General features: G+C 41.6%; 1 protein-coding gene across 8 annotated transcripts in view; it reads right to left on the bottom strand.

The window, feature by feature from the left end:
* The window catches only part of CNOT2 (CCR4-NOT transcription complex subunit 2), a 111,736-nt gene extending 98,029 nt beyond the window's left edge, over positions 1-13,707 (bottom strand). For 2 of the 8 annotated variants that reach the window (XM_070494722.1, XM_070494721.1), the window contains exon 1: positions 12,807-12,856. Coding sequence is in view for 2 of the 8 variants with exons in the window: in XM_014858561.3 (XP_014714047.1) it covers positions 11,846-11,880 (35 nt within the window). In the remaining 6 variants the exon portion in view is untranslated. Of the gene's footprint in view, positions 1-11,845; positions 11,977-12,806 lie in introns of those variants that run through there. The other 6 variants (XM_014858561.3, XM_044756366.2, XM_044756369.2 and 3 more) reach the window with 6 other exon arrangements.
* Between the last annotated feature and the right edge of the window lie 187 nt (positions 13,708-13,894).

The raw sequence follows: 13,894 nt of genomic DNA, 5'->3' as shown, positions 1-13,894 counted from the left end.
CAATAAATATTTAACAGAAATCACTAGTGGTAGTAGCAGCATTAGCTTCTTGGTCTTAATTGCCCTGTCCTCTTACTGCAAGATTTAATTCAGCCATCTAAAGTTTCCTTGCTGAGTTGCAGTTTTTCTGCAAGGAACTTAAATCATATATGAACTTTCAAATGTTATACATACACACTTTTATAATCTGCTAATTGCATTACATCTTGCCAACTAAAGAGCTAGTTCTACAGATACAAGGATATTTTTTAAGTAAATAAAGCAGTTGCTTTTAGCATCATAATTCAGAGCTATAGATAAATTTGAAAGTTCCGGCATTCCAAAAGAAACAGCACAGTGATTTTCAAACTATAGACTCTAACAGTGGACCATGAAATCAATTCAGTGGGTCAGAAATAGCATGTTTAAAAACATGATATATAAGAGAAAACATCTGAATGCATCTTGCAGTAAGGGATCTGTTTTCTGAGCTTTTTTTGTTTCAGTCACACATGCATGCATGGACACTCACCCTGGATCCACACTATGGATCCTGATTTAAGAAAAAAAAGTGAAAGGCTCTAGGAGTCTGCTAGGGCAAGGATGATAGTGTCACGAAAAAACCATGAGCTTTGAAGCCAAAAACCTAAGTTCATATCTTACTTCTGCCACTTGTTAGCTCTGACCTTGGAGAAGTTAACTACAGACTATCCTACAGAACCTTTATTTATTCAACTATAAAATGGGAAAAATTCAACTAACTTTGTACAATTGTGAAGAGTACAGCTGAGATCATTTTACTCAGAGTAAAAGCCGAAGTCCTTACGATGCCTCACAAAATTCTTCTTGACAGGCCTCTTGCCCTACCTTTTCAGCACCCATCCACCATTCTCTTTCCCCATTCCATTCCAGCCACAGAGGCATCCTTGCAACATTCCAATCTTAAGACATCAAACCATAAGACATCCTCTCTCAGGGCATTCGCTCTTGGTTGTTGTCCCTTCCTGGAACCCCTTTCTCCTGGATACCCACATGATTGCTCCCTCACCACAGGCTCATTCCATCACCTTCTGCAGCAGGACATCCAGGATCAGCCAATTTAAAGCTGCATCCCACACATACTTCATACTCCCTTAGTCTCTTTTCCTCCATCTCCTTACCACCATCTGCCACATCACGTTTTATTTTTTATTTTGCACACTCTATATTCTCTCGGAACACTGCCTGGCACATAATAGGAGATAAGCAAACATCTGCCAAATGAATGAATAAGCGATATACAGAAAGCATCTAATACAGTATTTAAAGGTACCTAAATGTTACTTTGCCTACTCCCCGCTAGCAAACCACACATTCTTTTCAAATTCATCCATGGCTATCAATTGAAGCCTTCTAGACAGCTTAAGAAATAGTAAAAATACAATCTGATGTTAGCATTCCACATAACATCTTAGCTATGTTTTTAGTGTTGATACAGTAAATCAAACTAGGCAAGAATTCTCTTAAACGTTTACATTGTTAGTTTATCCAGTTTAAACCACTTTGTCGTCAATTTGGTATAATACCTCTATATGCTGCTAACCTCACTTCATGTTTGTGGGATATTAAACATGTACTTTTTTCCCCAGGAAACATGAAATGATGCTTGGGAGGGAACAGGAGACAGGATTATAACTCTTTATTATTACTTTTATTCTTATTCTTCTTGAGAATGAAGGATATGAACATAAAACATAAGTTTACACCTTCAAAATTTAGCACAATTTTTTTTACACAACCATACTCAGCGTCACTGACAATAAAGTGAAAAAGACAATTCACACATAGCTGGTGAGAATGTAAATTGGCACAGCCTTACTCTAAGGAAAAAAGCAAGTATAGGTATTCAAAGCTTTGGAAAATAATCTTTCATACATTCAACAAATATCTGCGAGGCCCTATATGAGGTTTCAAACACACATTAGTGAACAAGACTGACGTGACCCCTACTCATGATCCAGTGGTAGAATGCGAGAGAAAACTGTTCCAATAAGGACTGATTATGATCGCTGCTATGAGAAGAGGAGCCTACATAAGAAAGGGCAGCTGGGGAAAGCCTCCCTGAGAGACGTCCCGTCTGCTACATGCTGTTTTAAATGCTATACATCTACTGTCATTTTCTCCTCCTAACAATCCTATGAGATAAGGATCATTATTACACCTACTTAACAGGAGAGGACAGTAGAGCTTGAAAAGTAACTTGAGTAAGGACACGGCAATTAGTTAATAAGCACTGGAGCCACCTCCAATACTTTAAAATAATAATTATACTTACAGAAATGTTTTCTAAAGAAATAATCAAATGTGCAACCAAAAATTCAGGTACGAAAATGTTCACCACAATGCTATTTATAAAAAAGAAAAATCAAAATAAAATTAAATGTTCAATAGTAAGGAATCGTTAAGTCAGCTATGCTCTGGCTATTAAGAATCACGTTTTGCATAAATATTAAATGACACTGGACAGTGCTTATGATGGAAATTTTTTTTAAAAGAAAGAGGTCACCAAGTAAGTATGGCCAAACTTCTCTATTACAAAAACGGGAACAGTGGTTGTCTCTGAATGTTTTTCCTCTTTTTTTATACTTTCCTGTATTTTCTAAATTTTCCGCATCACCCCGTGTTACTTTAATACTGGGGGGGGGACCATAGTGCTTTCAGACACACAGAGGAAACAAATGTAGTTCACAGGACTGCAAGTGATTTTTTTTTCTTTTCTTTTCCTCATCTTTGTTTTCCCATATTTTCTATAACAAGTACATATATGCTCTTACTACTACTTTTTACTTTCTCTAAGCTTTACACTATAAGTTTTATAAATAAGTGTTAGATATGAGTGTCTTTGTTGCATATTATCCGCCATAGTTAATATGAAATGGAGGAACAATCTGACTCAGGATTTGAGGTAGCAAGATTCCAGTGTCTTTTAGTATGTTTTTTGAAGAAAAAAGTACTTTATTTGAAAACAGCTTTTTTATAACAGTACAAGACTAAATCATCAGCAGACCTCACAAGCACATAACATCAGCAACTAGACTTGACAAGGGTGACAGCAAAAGCAGTGCCCTTCCTTCGATGCACAACCAGCACCTTCCAAATGCCTTGCTCTGATTCACTCCCCTCACTGCGCTGCTGCAGCTGCTCACCGCTACTCTGCTTTCCTTACATGGTATTTACTTTAATGCTTCAAAAGGCTCAGCGCCCACGAGATCTCACAGATCTAAGGGAGGAAGAAGACCAGTAAAAGGTATTCATACACATCACATACACAAAGAACATACAACAGTTTCAAACCACTGCACTGACATTCTCAGTGCTCCCATTATAACTTACAAATGAATTTAATTTGTAAGGAAAAACAGGCATGATGTTCACAAAAATATGTCTGGCTAACAATGATAAACAGAAAGCACACAAATACAATTATAAAAAATGGGACTAGCCCCCAAAATATTCATGATCTTTCATCCTTAATGAAAAGGGAATGAAGATGAGGTAGACTTCTTGCTATGTATACTTCCATACAGAAATTATCAGAACTTCAGCATGCAAAAATATCCAAGTATGAAGTGGCCTACTATGATGGAAAGAGCAGAATCCTTTTTTCCCACTCTCCACACTCCCCCTCCCAAAAGCCCAGTAAGCCAGACATTTAATTAAACCAAAATAAAGGGCAAACCACATGATGCAGCAGTACCACAAGGTAAAATGAATGAATGAAGAAATGATTCACACAACTTAAGAAACTACTAGTTTCATTACAACTACTAATAATCAGGAATCATTACCAGAATACTTTCACATGTTTTAGAGTTAACCAAACATTTTTGCTTTCATTATCTCAATTCTCATCAGCAACATTAGGAGGTATAAAAGACTAAAAGGCTGAGGCTCTTCAGTACTAATTGATTTGCCCAGGCACATAGCTAATAAATTCATGGAGCCCAGACCAGAATCCATCTTCTGAATCCAAGTGTGGTAGTCTTTCCAGAATAATATCTCTCTCTAAAGATGAACATATACTCAAAGATAAATAAATGACCTGACTTTCTCAACTTTCAAAAAAATAAATGAGAGGTGCTATATTAAGTATTTCCTCTGAACTTTCCCCAGAATTCTGAAATATTTACTCTGTATAAAGGAAGAGAGGAACCAATATTGCTAAGAACCTTTTGTTAGGTGTTTTACGTGACTGTATTAAATACACCTACGAGAAGATGTTTTATTTATTTTAAGGATTTGGAAACTGAGGTATAGAGAAGAAACTTGCTATAGATATAACTCAACATAACTCAGGTTCTAAGTGGAAGACACAAGCCTGAGTCCTAAGCCAATGCTCTTTCCCATTAGATTTATCCCATCTAACAAAGGAATTATTAAATGCCTGTTACGTGTCATGTACCATGCCAAGTGCTTCAGATAGAGCACTGCTAAGATGTATTTGTTATTCAAAATACTATACATAATACTTAACACAATGTCATCTAAACAAAACTCCTGATAGGAAAAGCATGTCTAGATTCTAACAACAAACGGCATCCCTCATTTACATTTACAAATTTGATACAAAAAAGAGCACAGCGCACTCTATGAAATAAATTGTGGCTTATTATCATTCGCCTCAAAAATTCATCTTTAAGTAGCAAGCCCCACTCCAAAAGAAAAAGAAGAGCCTTTGTTCCTTATATCAATTCTATGAGGTAAGTACGGTTATTTACCGACATTTTTCGAATGAAAAAGTCAACTTTAGGGAGGAGAAGTCACATAGCTAATTAAAAGCGGTGGAATGGTGATTCCACTTCAGGCTGGCCAGTATCAGAGACTTTAACAACATCATGTAAAAGTCCAGCACAATATAACTCTCTTTAATAGAAATATTTATCAGCTCCATTGTATTCAGCAAAAAATGAACTAAACAGACAATTAAGCAAATTGGGCAGCTCCAAATCATCATGGTACAATTATTAAGTTTTGCTATGAAAAAAATGATACATAATGCCTATTATCAAAGTAGTAATTTGCTGAAACTGCATTCTTAGGGATGCAATTCTTCTTACTTAAAAACATTCATTTGGGCTCTTTTTTTTGCCTGTAGAATTAACAAATAATGCTAGCAACCTAACATAAGCATAACTATTACTACAGGATTCAGAATAATGTATGCATGTACACACCCCTCACCTCTCACCAAAGTAAACCAAGCACTAGTCACATGATACAGCCATCAGCTCCAGTGGACAATCACACTGTTCATTTAGATTTTCTTGGTGTTACTGTAATTTATCCAAGTAATGTTAAATCTCATGCCTGCAAATAATGTCAAATAACAGCGTCCGAACTTTGCCTGCCCTAACACTTAGCTAACAAATTCCATCCATTAATGTAAAACTTTTAACTATTCGCATTGATTTATATGTATGACAAGTTCTCTGGAAGATAGAAACTACAGAGTTTCAAAGTCATACAGTTCTTAATGAATAAAAAGTCCTGCCGATATGAATACAAAACACTGAATTGGTCTAACGGAAGGAAAACAGCCCTTCAAAAATTTCACAAATATACTACACCATCAAGCTTGTAACTTTAACTATAAATCGACTGTAGAATCTAAAATTTCCCCCTGAAGCACAAATCTGATTATCACATTGTTTTTTTTTTAAAAAATTGGTTAATTATTCCTCATCAGGTAAAAAAAACTCTCTCACACTACAGCTAGTTCATTCCTTCAGCCAACCTCTCGTGAGGTCCCAGAACTCCATCAAGAACTATAGCAGATTACTTTGCCACTCTCCAAATCCAGTATATTCTCCCATTGTGTATTTGCAATGCTGATTCCATACCCTCCCGCACCTAGTGAACTCCAATTCACCCTTCAGAACCCAGTTCACACATCACCTCCCTGAAATCAACTCGTTAACTCTCTCAGACAAGGCTGCTCTCTTCTCTAGCATGCACCACAAAAACTGAACTTGAAGATTATCCAGTGCACCTATACCAGTGATGGCAGTAGTAATATTTATTGAACTGTACAAGGAGATCTCATTATGCACAAAAATCATTACCAATTAATTTCTAAGAAAAATCTAACTAAAACTTTGCAAAACTAAAAACTTTTAAAGGTTTTGATTCTGTGCAAACACAAAGAAAGTTTGCTCTCCTTCATAATTTTCCACTAATACAGAGTCCCAATTCCACCTGATCCAGAAAACATCGTCACAGCCTCTTAATGAAAAATAATCCTTTCTCCCTATAGCTCTTCATAAAATTTATTAAAAACTACTGAGTCCACTACAATATTTTCAGCAGTGGAAAAACTAGGATTATGTCTTAATCATCTCTTTCTCCCTTTAGAATTTACCCTCATTTATGCAGAAAGCACTAAGTAACTGTTCATGAAATTTCCTGTTATCAAACACGCCAAACTTGACTCCATCTATTCTTTCTGCCCGAAAACCATTCACCAGATTTTTGCACGGTTTTCTCCTTTGTCAGTTTCTACTCAAATGCCACCTCCAGACAGAGGTCTCCCCTTGTCACCCTACTTCAAATCTTCTCCTCCTTCCATCCCTAATCAATTGTTGTGCCCTCGTTCTCCTTTATTTTCTTCATCCAACTACCACTCTGAAATTGTTTATTTGGGTTACTTGCTTATTTTCTGTCTTCCCCTCCAAGATGTTAGCTCAAGGAAGGCGGAGACCTGTCTTGTTCACCATCATATATACCTAGCACGACAGCAATGTCTAGACGAGAGTACACTCAAATTATTCAACGATTTAGGTGAAAATGTCTATAATGTTAACATCCAATCAGTAGAGCCTCAAATTTAAAGAATTTGTATCCAGGGCCGCACCGTGGCCAAGTGGTTAAGTTCCCGCGCTCCGCTGCAGTGGTCCAGGGTTTCACTGGTTCAGATCCTGGCCACGGACATGGCACCGCTCATCAGGACGTGCTGAGGCGGCGTCCCACATGCCACAACTAGAAGGACCCACAACTAAAATATACAACTATGTACTGGGGGGCTTTGGAGAGATGAAGGGAAAATTTTAAAAATAAATGATTTACATCCAAATGCTACTCAAAAACAAATAAATTCTATGAATTTTGCATCTGCAGAGAGAAGGAAAAGTACTGACTTTTTAAAAACACATAATTTCAGGTTGGAAGATCATCAAGTCCAATGGTTTCCAAATTATGCTCTGAAACACCTTAAGAGCAGTCAGAGGTCAAATCTCCTGACACACTGGACTACATGTTTTACACATAGGCATCTATTTTAGGATGCGTGATTCACACGCACAGAGAACACAAAGTGTATCAGACATCAAATGTAACACTCTGCAGACTGCTTCCTCTACTGCCAGCTTAAACAGTTTTGCTCTAGAGCTCAAGGTTTGGCGTGACATGTCTATATTTACAATTCCTCATACGTATGCATAGATAGAAAGGTTACAGCTCAAATCTTTTTCTAAGACAAGCTCACTCACATAAAATTATAAACATTTTACTACACCCCTAAAGCATTATTTTGTGCACTAGTAAGTCAAGGCAAATCTGCTCAGGACATGATTCCTTTGCCAAATAACTGTGCAATAATAAGTAAATTTGTAAAATGTGGCATCAGTGTGATAAAACACTATTACCTATTATCATTATAAAACAGTATCATTACTCAAAGTTTTGGTGTTTCTTGATGAGTATGTTTATAATTTTTAAAAATATGAGCAGCTGTTGTAATTTGTCAAAAAGTCAAGCTTCAAACAAAAATTTCCTACTACTTCTCTTTCAAACTTCTATATTAATTAAATTATCCTGAATCTGCAAGATGATCAGTTAAAAACAAAAACAAACCTTCCACTTACACCTACTTAATTTGATAAATCAGGATTTTCCCCATACAGTAGCATTAAATTGAGAAAGACATTAGATGCTGGGTTCAGTCTAAGGATAAAATGGCCTTCGTAATTCCCAGTTGCTAATTTTCACACTAATCAATACCACTCGATTGTTCTATCTTTATGTTAATATAAAAATTTAACCTTATTTAAAAAGTTAACATCAAAATGACAACCACATAAAATTGAGATAATATATCTGAAAGTGCTTTGTAAGCTGCACAGCATTTTTTAAATATTAAGTAGTAAAATTAAACCAAAAGGAATCTCGTTCTTTGAATGGCATGATAAACTTACTAAATATTATTATTTTACCAATCTATGAAAGATTCTTTTACAAATAGGAAATTAAATACAAAATTTGTATGAAGGACAAGTATTATAATTTACAATGTAAAAAGTAACACAAAAACACATTCCTGCCAGATATGACACAAAACCAAATTGCTCCTCTCCCAAACACATTGTATTACATAATCAGTCATTACATTTTGTCCAGATGCTGATACAAAATGGAGTTATGTTTCAATATCCAAATACATAAGTGGAAAAATGGTATATCAACATGTTTGGAAAAAAGCAGGTCTGCTCATTGTTACTTAAATTACCAGGACACATAATTTTCTCTTGCTTATTTTATCATTCCTTGGCAAAGTAAAAATTTACTAAGTGAATTTTTTACTTTAGTAAGAAGTTTACTAAATTCTCATCTACTTCACATAAGGAAATACATTTCAAGTCAGTAAAGCAGAGAAAGGACTGGCGTCCTGAGTACTGGATCAAATTCTCTTTTAAAAAATATACCCTCTCCGCCTCTTTAGTAGTTTTTAGTCATTAAAAAGCCTCTGGAAAATATATAGACAAATGAAACATACAAAAAGATTTCTAAAATCATAAGTCAAATGTTAGCATCTCACTAAATGAAATACTGGGATTTGATTTCTACATCTCAAAAACAGACACAAAACTGGTGCACAATCTCTTATTCAAACCCTTAAAGGCCAGACATTTCTCAGAACTGGAATTTTTCAGATGTTAGAAAGGTAAAATTGTACATGTATCATACAGGACCTAACACTAGAGGGTAGGCAGCATCTGTAATCAAAAACACATCGATATTTCTGCATCAAAATATTGGAAAATTAGGTTAAGACAGATAAAGACAATAATTAGGCTACCAATTACATTTGGAATTTGCCACCAATCTTGCTTAAAAAAATCCAGTTTTCAGAGCTTTTTGGATTTTGGATTGCCAATGAAGATACATTAAATCATCTCACCCAATTTTCATAAGGAGACGAGCATTCAAACTAGAGAACTCCTACTTTGTACTGGGCATTGGACCAGGTATTTGGTGGAAAAAAGTAACAAAACACAGAATCTGACTTTAAAAAGCCCAAATCTAATAGAAGCTCAAGGTTAAGCAATGGTAAATATATATTACTGTGTAAATACAGTTGTCTCTCAATATCTGTGGGGTGCTCAAGTTCCTTAGCCAGCCCTCTGCATCCATGGATTTGGAGGGCCAACCGTACAAATAGAAAATACCTCCTTCAACCAACAACCTTAGCCACACAAAATACAGCAAGAAGTACAGACCTAAACACTCTGCCAGAAGCACTTTATCACTAACATCCTTCCCTCAGTCCTGCACTCACTCTAGACACATTTCTCTAAGAAACTGGTTATCGAGTTTCCCACGAGTGATTAAGAAGCAAAAGTGTAAGACAGGACTCACCAAGCGGAGCAATACAGGGTGGCCTTCTCCCCAGCCCCTTTTCCATTCTGCTTCTGATTCACGGACTGGGAAATGGCACTCCCGACAGCACTAAGTGTCAAATGACAATCTGGCACCAGTTCAGTTCACTGCATTTTTATTAATAACTTACTAGGTACTATGCACTATAGAAGGTACTAGAAATGTAGATACTATAAGTAAGATAAAGCCCTACCTCTCGGGTGCTCACAGTCCAGTGGAGGTTAAGGTAGATGGCGGGGATGTTCAATAAATAACAAGACAGTGTGTCCCACATGCAAAATAGAGGAAGACTGGCACAGATGTTAGCTCAGGGCCAATCTTCCTCACCAAAAAATAAATAATAATTATTTTAAAAACTTAAAACCCTAATGTCCACCCTATTTCTTTTCAACGGCAGACTTTCTATGACAGACACCAATTTTAGTACAGCTCTTTTCAAAATATCTATTAAAATCACAATGAAATTCAATTCCTTTAAGTGTCACAGGTAGAGATCATCCTTAGTAAGGAAGAAAAGTCCCCTGCCTCACCAACCAGAAGGACTCCTGTCACAGCCCCAGACCCTTGGCATTGACATTGCACGTAATCCTAGTCAAAGAGGACAGAGCAGCTCAGATGAGCTCTGCCTCTCAAACTGCCCACCTGGTGCCTTGGTTTCTTCTGGTTCTTTGTGATACAAAAGCCACCAGAGGTCCAGGTAACAAACACAATCTTATTTAGTAGTATCTTTTCCTAATTAAGACAGTATCACTATTTGCATAAGTTGTCCTCAAATGCCTATTCAAGCAAGCATATGGGAAGTTTGATTTTAAAGATGTATTCATAATAGAGTGCACTTGTTACAGTTAAAAACTTTAAGACAATCAAAAAACACTAGTTAACACTGCTTTTAAAAAAATAAATTACCTCACTTATTTTTACTAATTAGAGTCTGCTCATTATTTCATATATTGACGTGAAGCATAACTTTTCTATATTTTTCTATATCATCAGAAAAGCTTATGAAGCAAACTTGTCACTAAAAAGTTTGGTGAAACTATAACTTCCCACGAGTTGTGAAAAATTCTGTAAGCGTCTTTCAAAACTCAAGTACTTCTAATACGAATACCTACTGAAAAGATAAAATCCAAAACAAGTGAGTTAGAAACACTTCTAATAAAAACTATTCATAAATCAACTACTTTATTTACTTTTGAACAAAGAGAATTTTCAGGTTATAACTGTAAACTATCTCTGAATAATCAAGAAGTATACTAAACTTCCAAAGTTATTAAGTAAAAACATAGGTAATTAGTTCTCTTGGGGAAGAGTATCATTCTGACTTTCATCTTCAAGATCAAGTACTTCTCAAACGACGCGAATATAAATCACTCATACCCAAGCATTTTGCCCTCATTTTTCCACCATATAAATTTACCTCAAAACGCAAGTATTATAGAAACTGAAAGTTTTCAAAGGTTGCGTTTGTTGCTTGGTTAAAGATACAGGCAATTCTCATTCCCAAGAGTATCAGATTAGATTACAGATATCTCTATACAGCGTACTTAGAATAAAACGGTTCTGCCAAAAAATGATGCTTAGGTTATTTTTATTGATGTAGCAATAATTAGGATGCAAAAAAAGGTGAAAGTTTCTCAACTGCTGTCTAAAATACGAAGTATTCACAGAAGTCACCGCAATTCAAGCCCTCAGAAAAAAGTGAGAGAAAAGTACCTTTTTAAAATTAAATGAGGATCTTACAAAGTCAAGAAAGAAGTGGAGCAAGAGGAGTTTTATCTTTTTTACGTGTTTTTTGTATTTTTCCTTCAGATTTAACATTACAAAAGAACTACAAACTAAAAAGTTCAACATAAAAAACTTACTAAAGCTGTTGGTCCATTAAGAAGCATTTCAATGACAAGAATCTGAATGGAGACATCTAACCATGTGAATGCAGGCATTTAACCATTTCAGTCCACCGTGATTCTTAAACAATCCTTTAAATCTGGGATAAACATATCTTCCAAAATTGCAGGAGATGTGGGCACTAACGCTGGGGAAATACCTGTTTCCAAACATTCCCAAACAGCCCAACAGGAAGCAGGTATGCACACAGACACTCTTCAAACCTCTCTGCCCCCCACTTCATCATCTCCACTTAGGGTGTCTCAAAAAGCAAATCGAAAGTTGCACTCACGATTCTAGAGGTCTAGAATTCCTGCCACCAAGCATGACAGGAAACGTGTCCCACTCTGAACTCCACGTTCAAGCGCGGCCTCCCTCTGCACAGACTGTTAACTCAGTACCTCCCAGCATTTCGCCGAGAATCTGAGGGTTGACATCAGAGAACTTGACCATCAGAAACCGCCCAGAAAACGGAGGAGGAGAAGGATCCTCGGGCCCGCTTTCCCAACCCCAAACAAAACGTGCCGCTGCGGCCTCGGGACGGAGGGGAGCGAAGGCGCCCCGGGCGTGCGGAGGAAGCGGGCGCCCAGGCCGCCGAGGGTGGGCCCGCGCCCCCGGGCCGGGGATCCCTGCGGGTGCGGAAACCCTGGAAACGCGCTCGCCGCCGAGGAGGGCCCCCGGCCGGGACGGGAGGCCCGGGAGCCGCTCGCCGCTTCCGCCAAACTTTTCCGCGAGGGCCGGGCGGCGCGGGCGGACGGGCCCGGCGGAAGTGGCGCCGCGCTGGGGCTGGGGCGGCGGCGGCCGCGCCCGGGTTGCCTCCGTGCGGACCGCGTCCCGGCCAGGCCGCGGGCGGGCGGCAGGCGGCGGGCGGCGGCCCCGCTCTCTCCCGCTCGCTCCCGCTCCCACGTCGCCGGGCGGCGCGCCGGCAGCGAGCGCGGAGGCCGCGGCATCGGGGACAGCCGTACGCTCGGGCCGCGCTCCTCCGCCCGGGGCCGGCACGCCGGCGGAGCCCGGGCCCAGAACCGGGGCCGCCCGCCGCCCGCGCCCGCCGCCGCCACCCCCTCCCCGCCGCTCGCCCTCTCGATGGGAGCCAGACAAAAGCAACGGGAAGCGGCGGCCCGGGACGCTGTCCGCCGGCCCCGGGCGCGGCCGCCCCGGCCCCGGGGCGCTCCCCCGCCTTGCGGGGGCCCTGAATCCGCCGCCCCCGCCGCGCGCCCCGCTGCCAGACTTCCGAAAATTTGCCAAAAACTCACCGCATGAATTTTCTTGTCCCGCGGATCCAAGATGGCGACGTATCCACCGCGGAGGCTGCTGGGAGCAGGACCTTTACCCTCTGACCCCCGCCGTGACCCCCGCCGTCCGGCTTCGCTCTAGGCGGCGGAGGAAGGTGGGAGCGGCGGTCGCGGCGGGCCGGGCGCCTCCCTCGCACGTGTCCCCGGCGGCTCCGGTTCCGGCTCCGGCTCCGGCTCCGCGGCCGTCCCGGCGAGCGGCACGGGGCGCGCGCACGCCGCGGGAGCCGCCGGCGGGGTCGGGCGTCCGTCCGAGCGGGGAGCCGCGCGCCGCCGAGCGGCCCGTGAAGCAGCCCTGTGCCGCGAGAGGGGCCGCGCCCGCCCGTGCGCCCCTCATAGGGCCCGCCGAGCTCCCGGAGGCCCGCGGCGGGGCGGGGGCGGGGCGCGAGCGCGGGGGCCGGCGGGCCGGGGGCGCTTCCCGTCTGGCCGCTCGTCTCCGCAGACGGCGTGCCCCACTGTGTCCCCGCGGAGCCCCGAGGAGGCCGCTGCCCCAGTGCCCGCAGGAGCCCCCGGCACCCGGCCCTGGCCCGCGGAGACCGCGGGTGCAGGTGTGCGGTCCGGGCGCGGAGGCCGCGGGTGCAGGTGCGCGGTCCGGGCGCGAAGGCCGCGGGTGCAGGTGTGAGGTCTGGGCGCAGAGGCCGCAGGTGCAGGTGTGCGGTGTGGACGCGGCGGGCGCAGATGCAGGTGCGCGGTGCGGCCGCGGAGGCCTCAGGTGCAAGTGCAGGTGTCCGGTCCGGGCGTGGAGGCCGCGGGCGCAGGTGCAGGTGCGCGGTGCGGGCGGGGTGGCCGTGCCCCTGAGCTGTTGGTGCATTAGAAGCGTGGCCGGCAGCGTTGGGACCGCAGGGCTCGGTGATGAAACAGGGTGTGCGCTCACGTGCAGCAGCGTCGGGGGCTCCTCACCGTTCCAGTCTGTAGTGTGACTTCGGGATGGCACTTCGTTGAGGCCAAATCTCAGACCTTATTCCTGCCATCACTGTATGTACGCAAAAAAGTAAAAGTTTGAAATAGCGTGAACGTCGGTGAAATTGGAGCTATCGCTTCCAAATGGGGAC

The sequence above is a fragment of the Equus asinus genome, chromosome 22 (genome assembly GCF_041296235.1).
Source record: "Equus asinus isolate D_3611 breed Donkey chromosome 22, EquAss-T2T_v2, whole genome shotgun sequence".
Lineage (NCBI taxonomy): Eukaryota > Metazoa > Chordata > Mammalia > Perissodactyla > Equidae > Equus > Equus asinus.
This window is presented reverse-complemented; position numbering and strand designations above follow the sequence as displayed.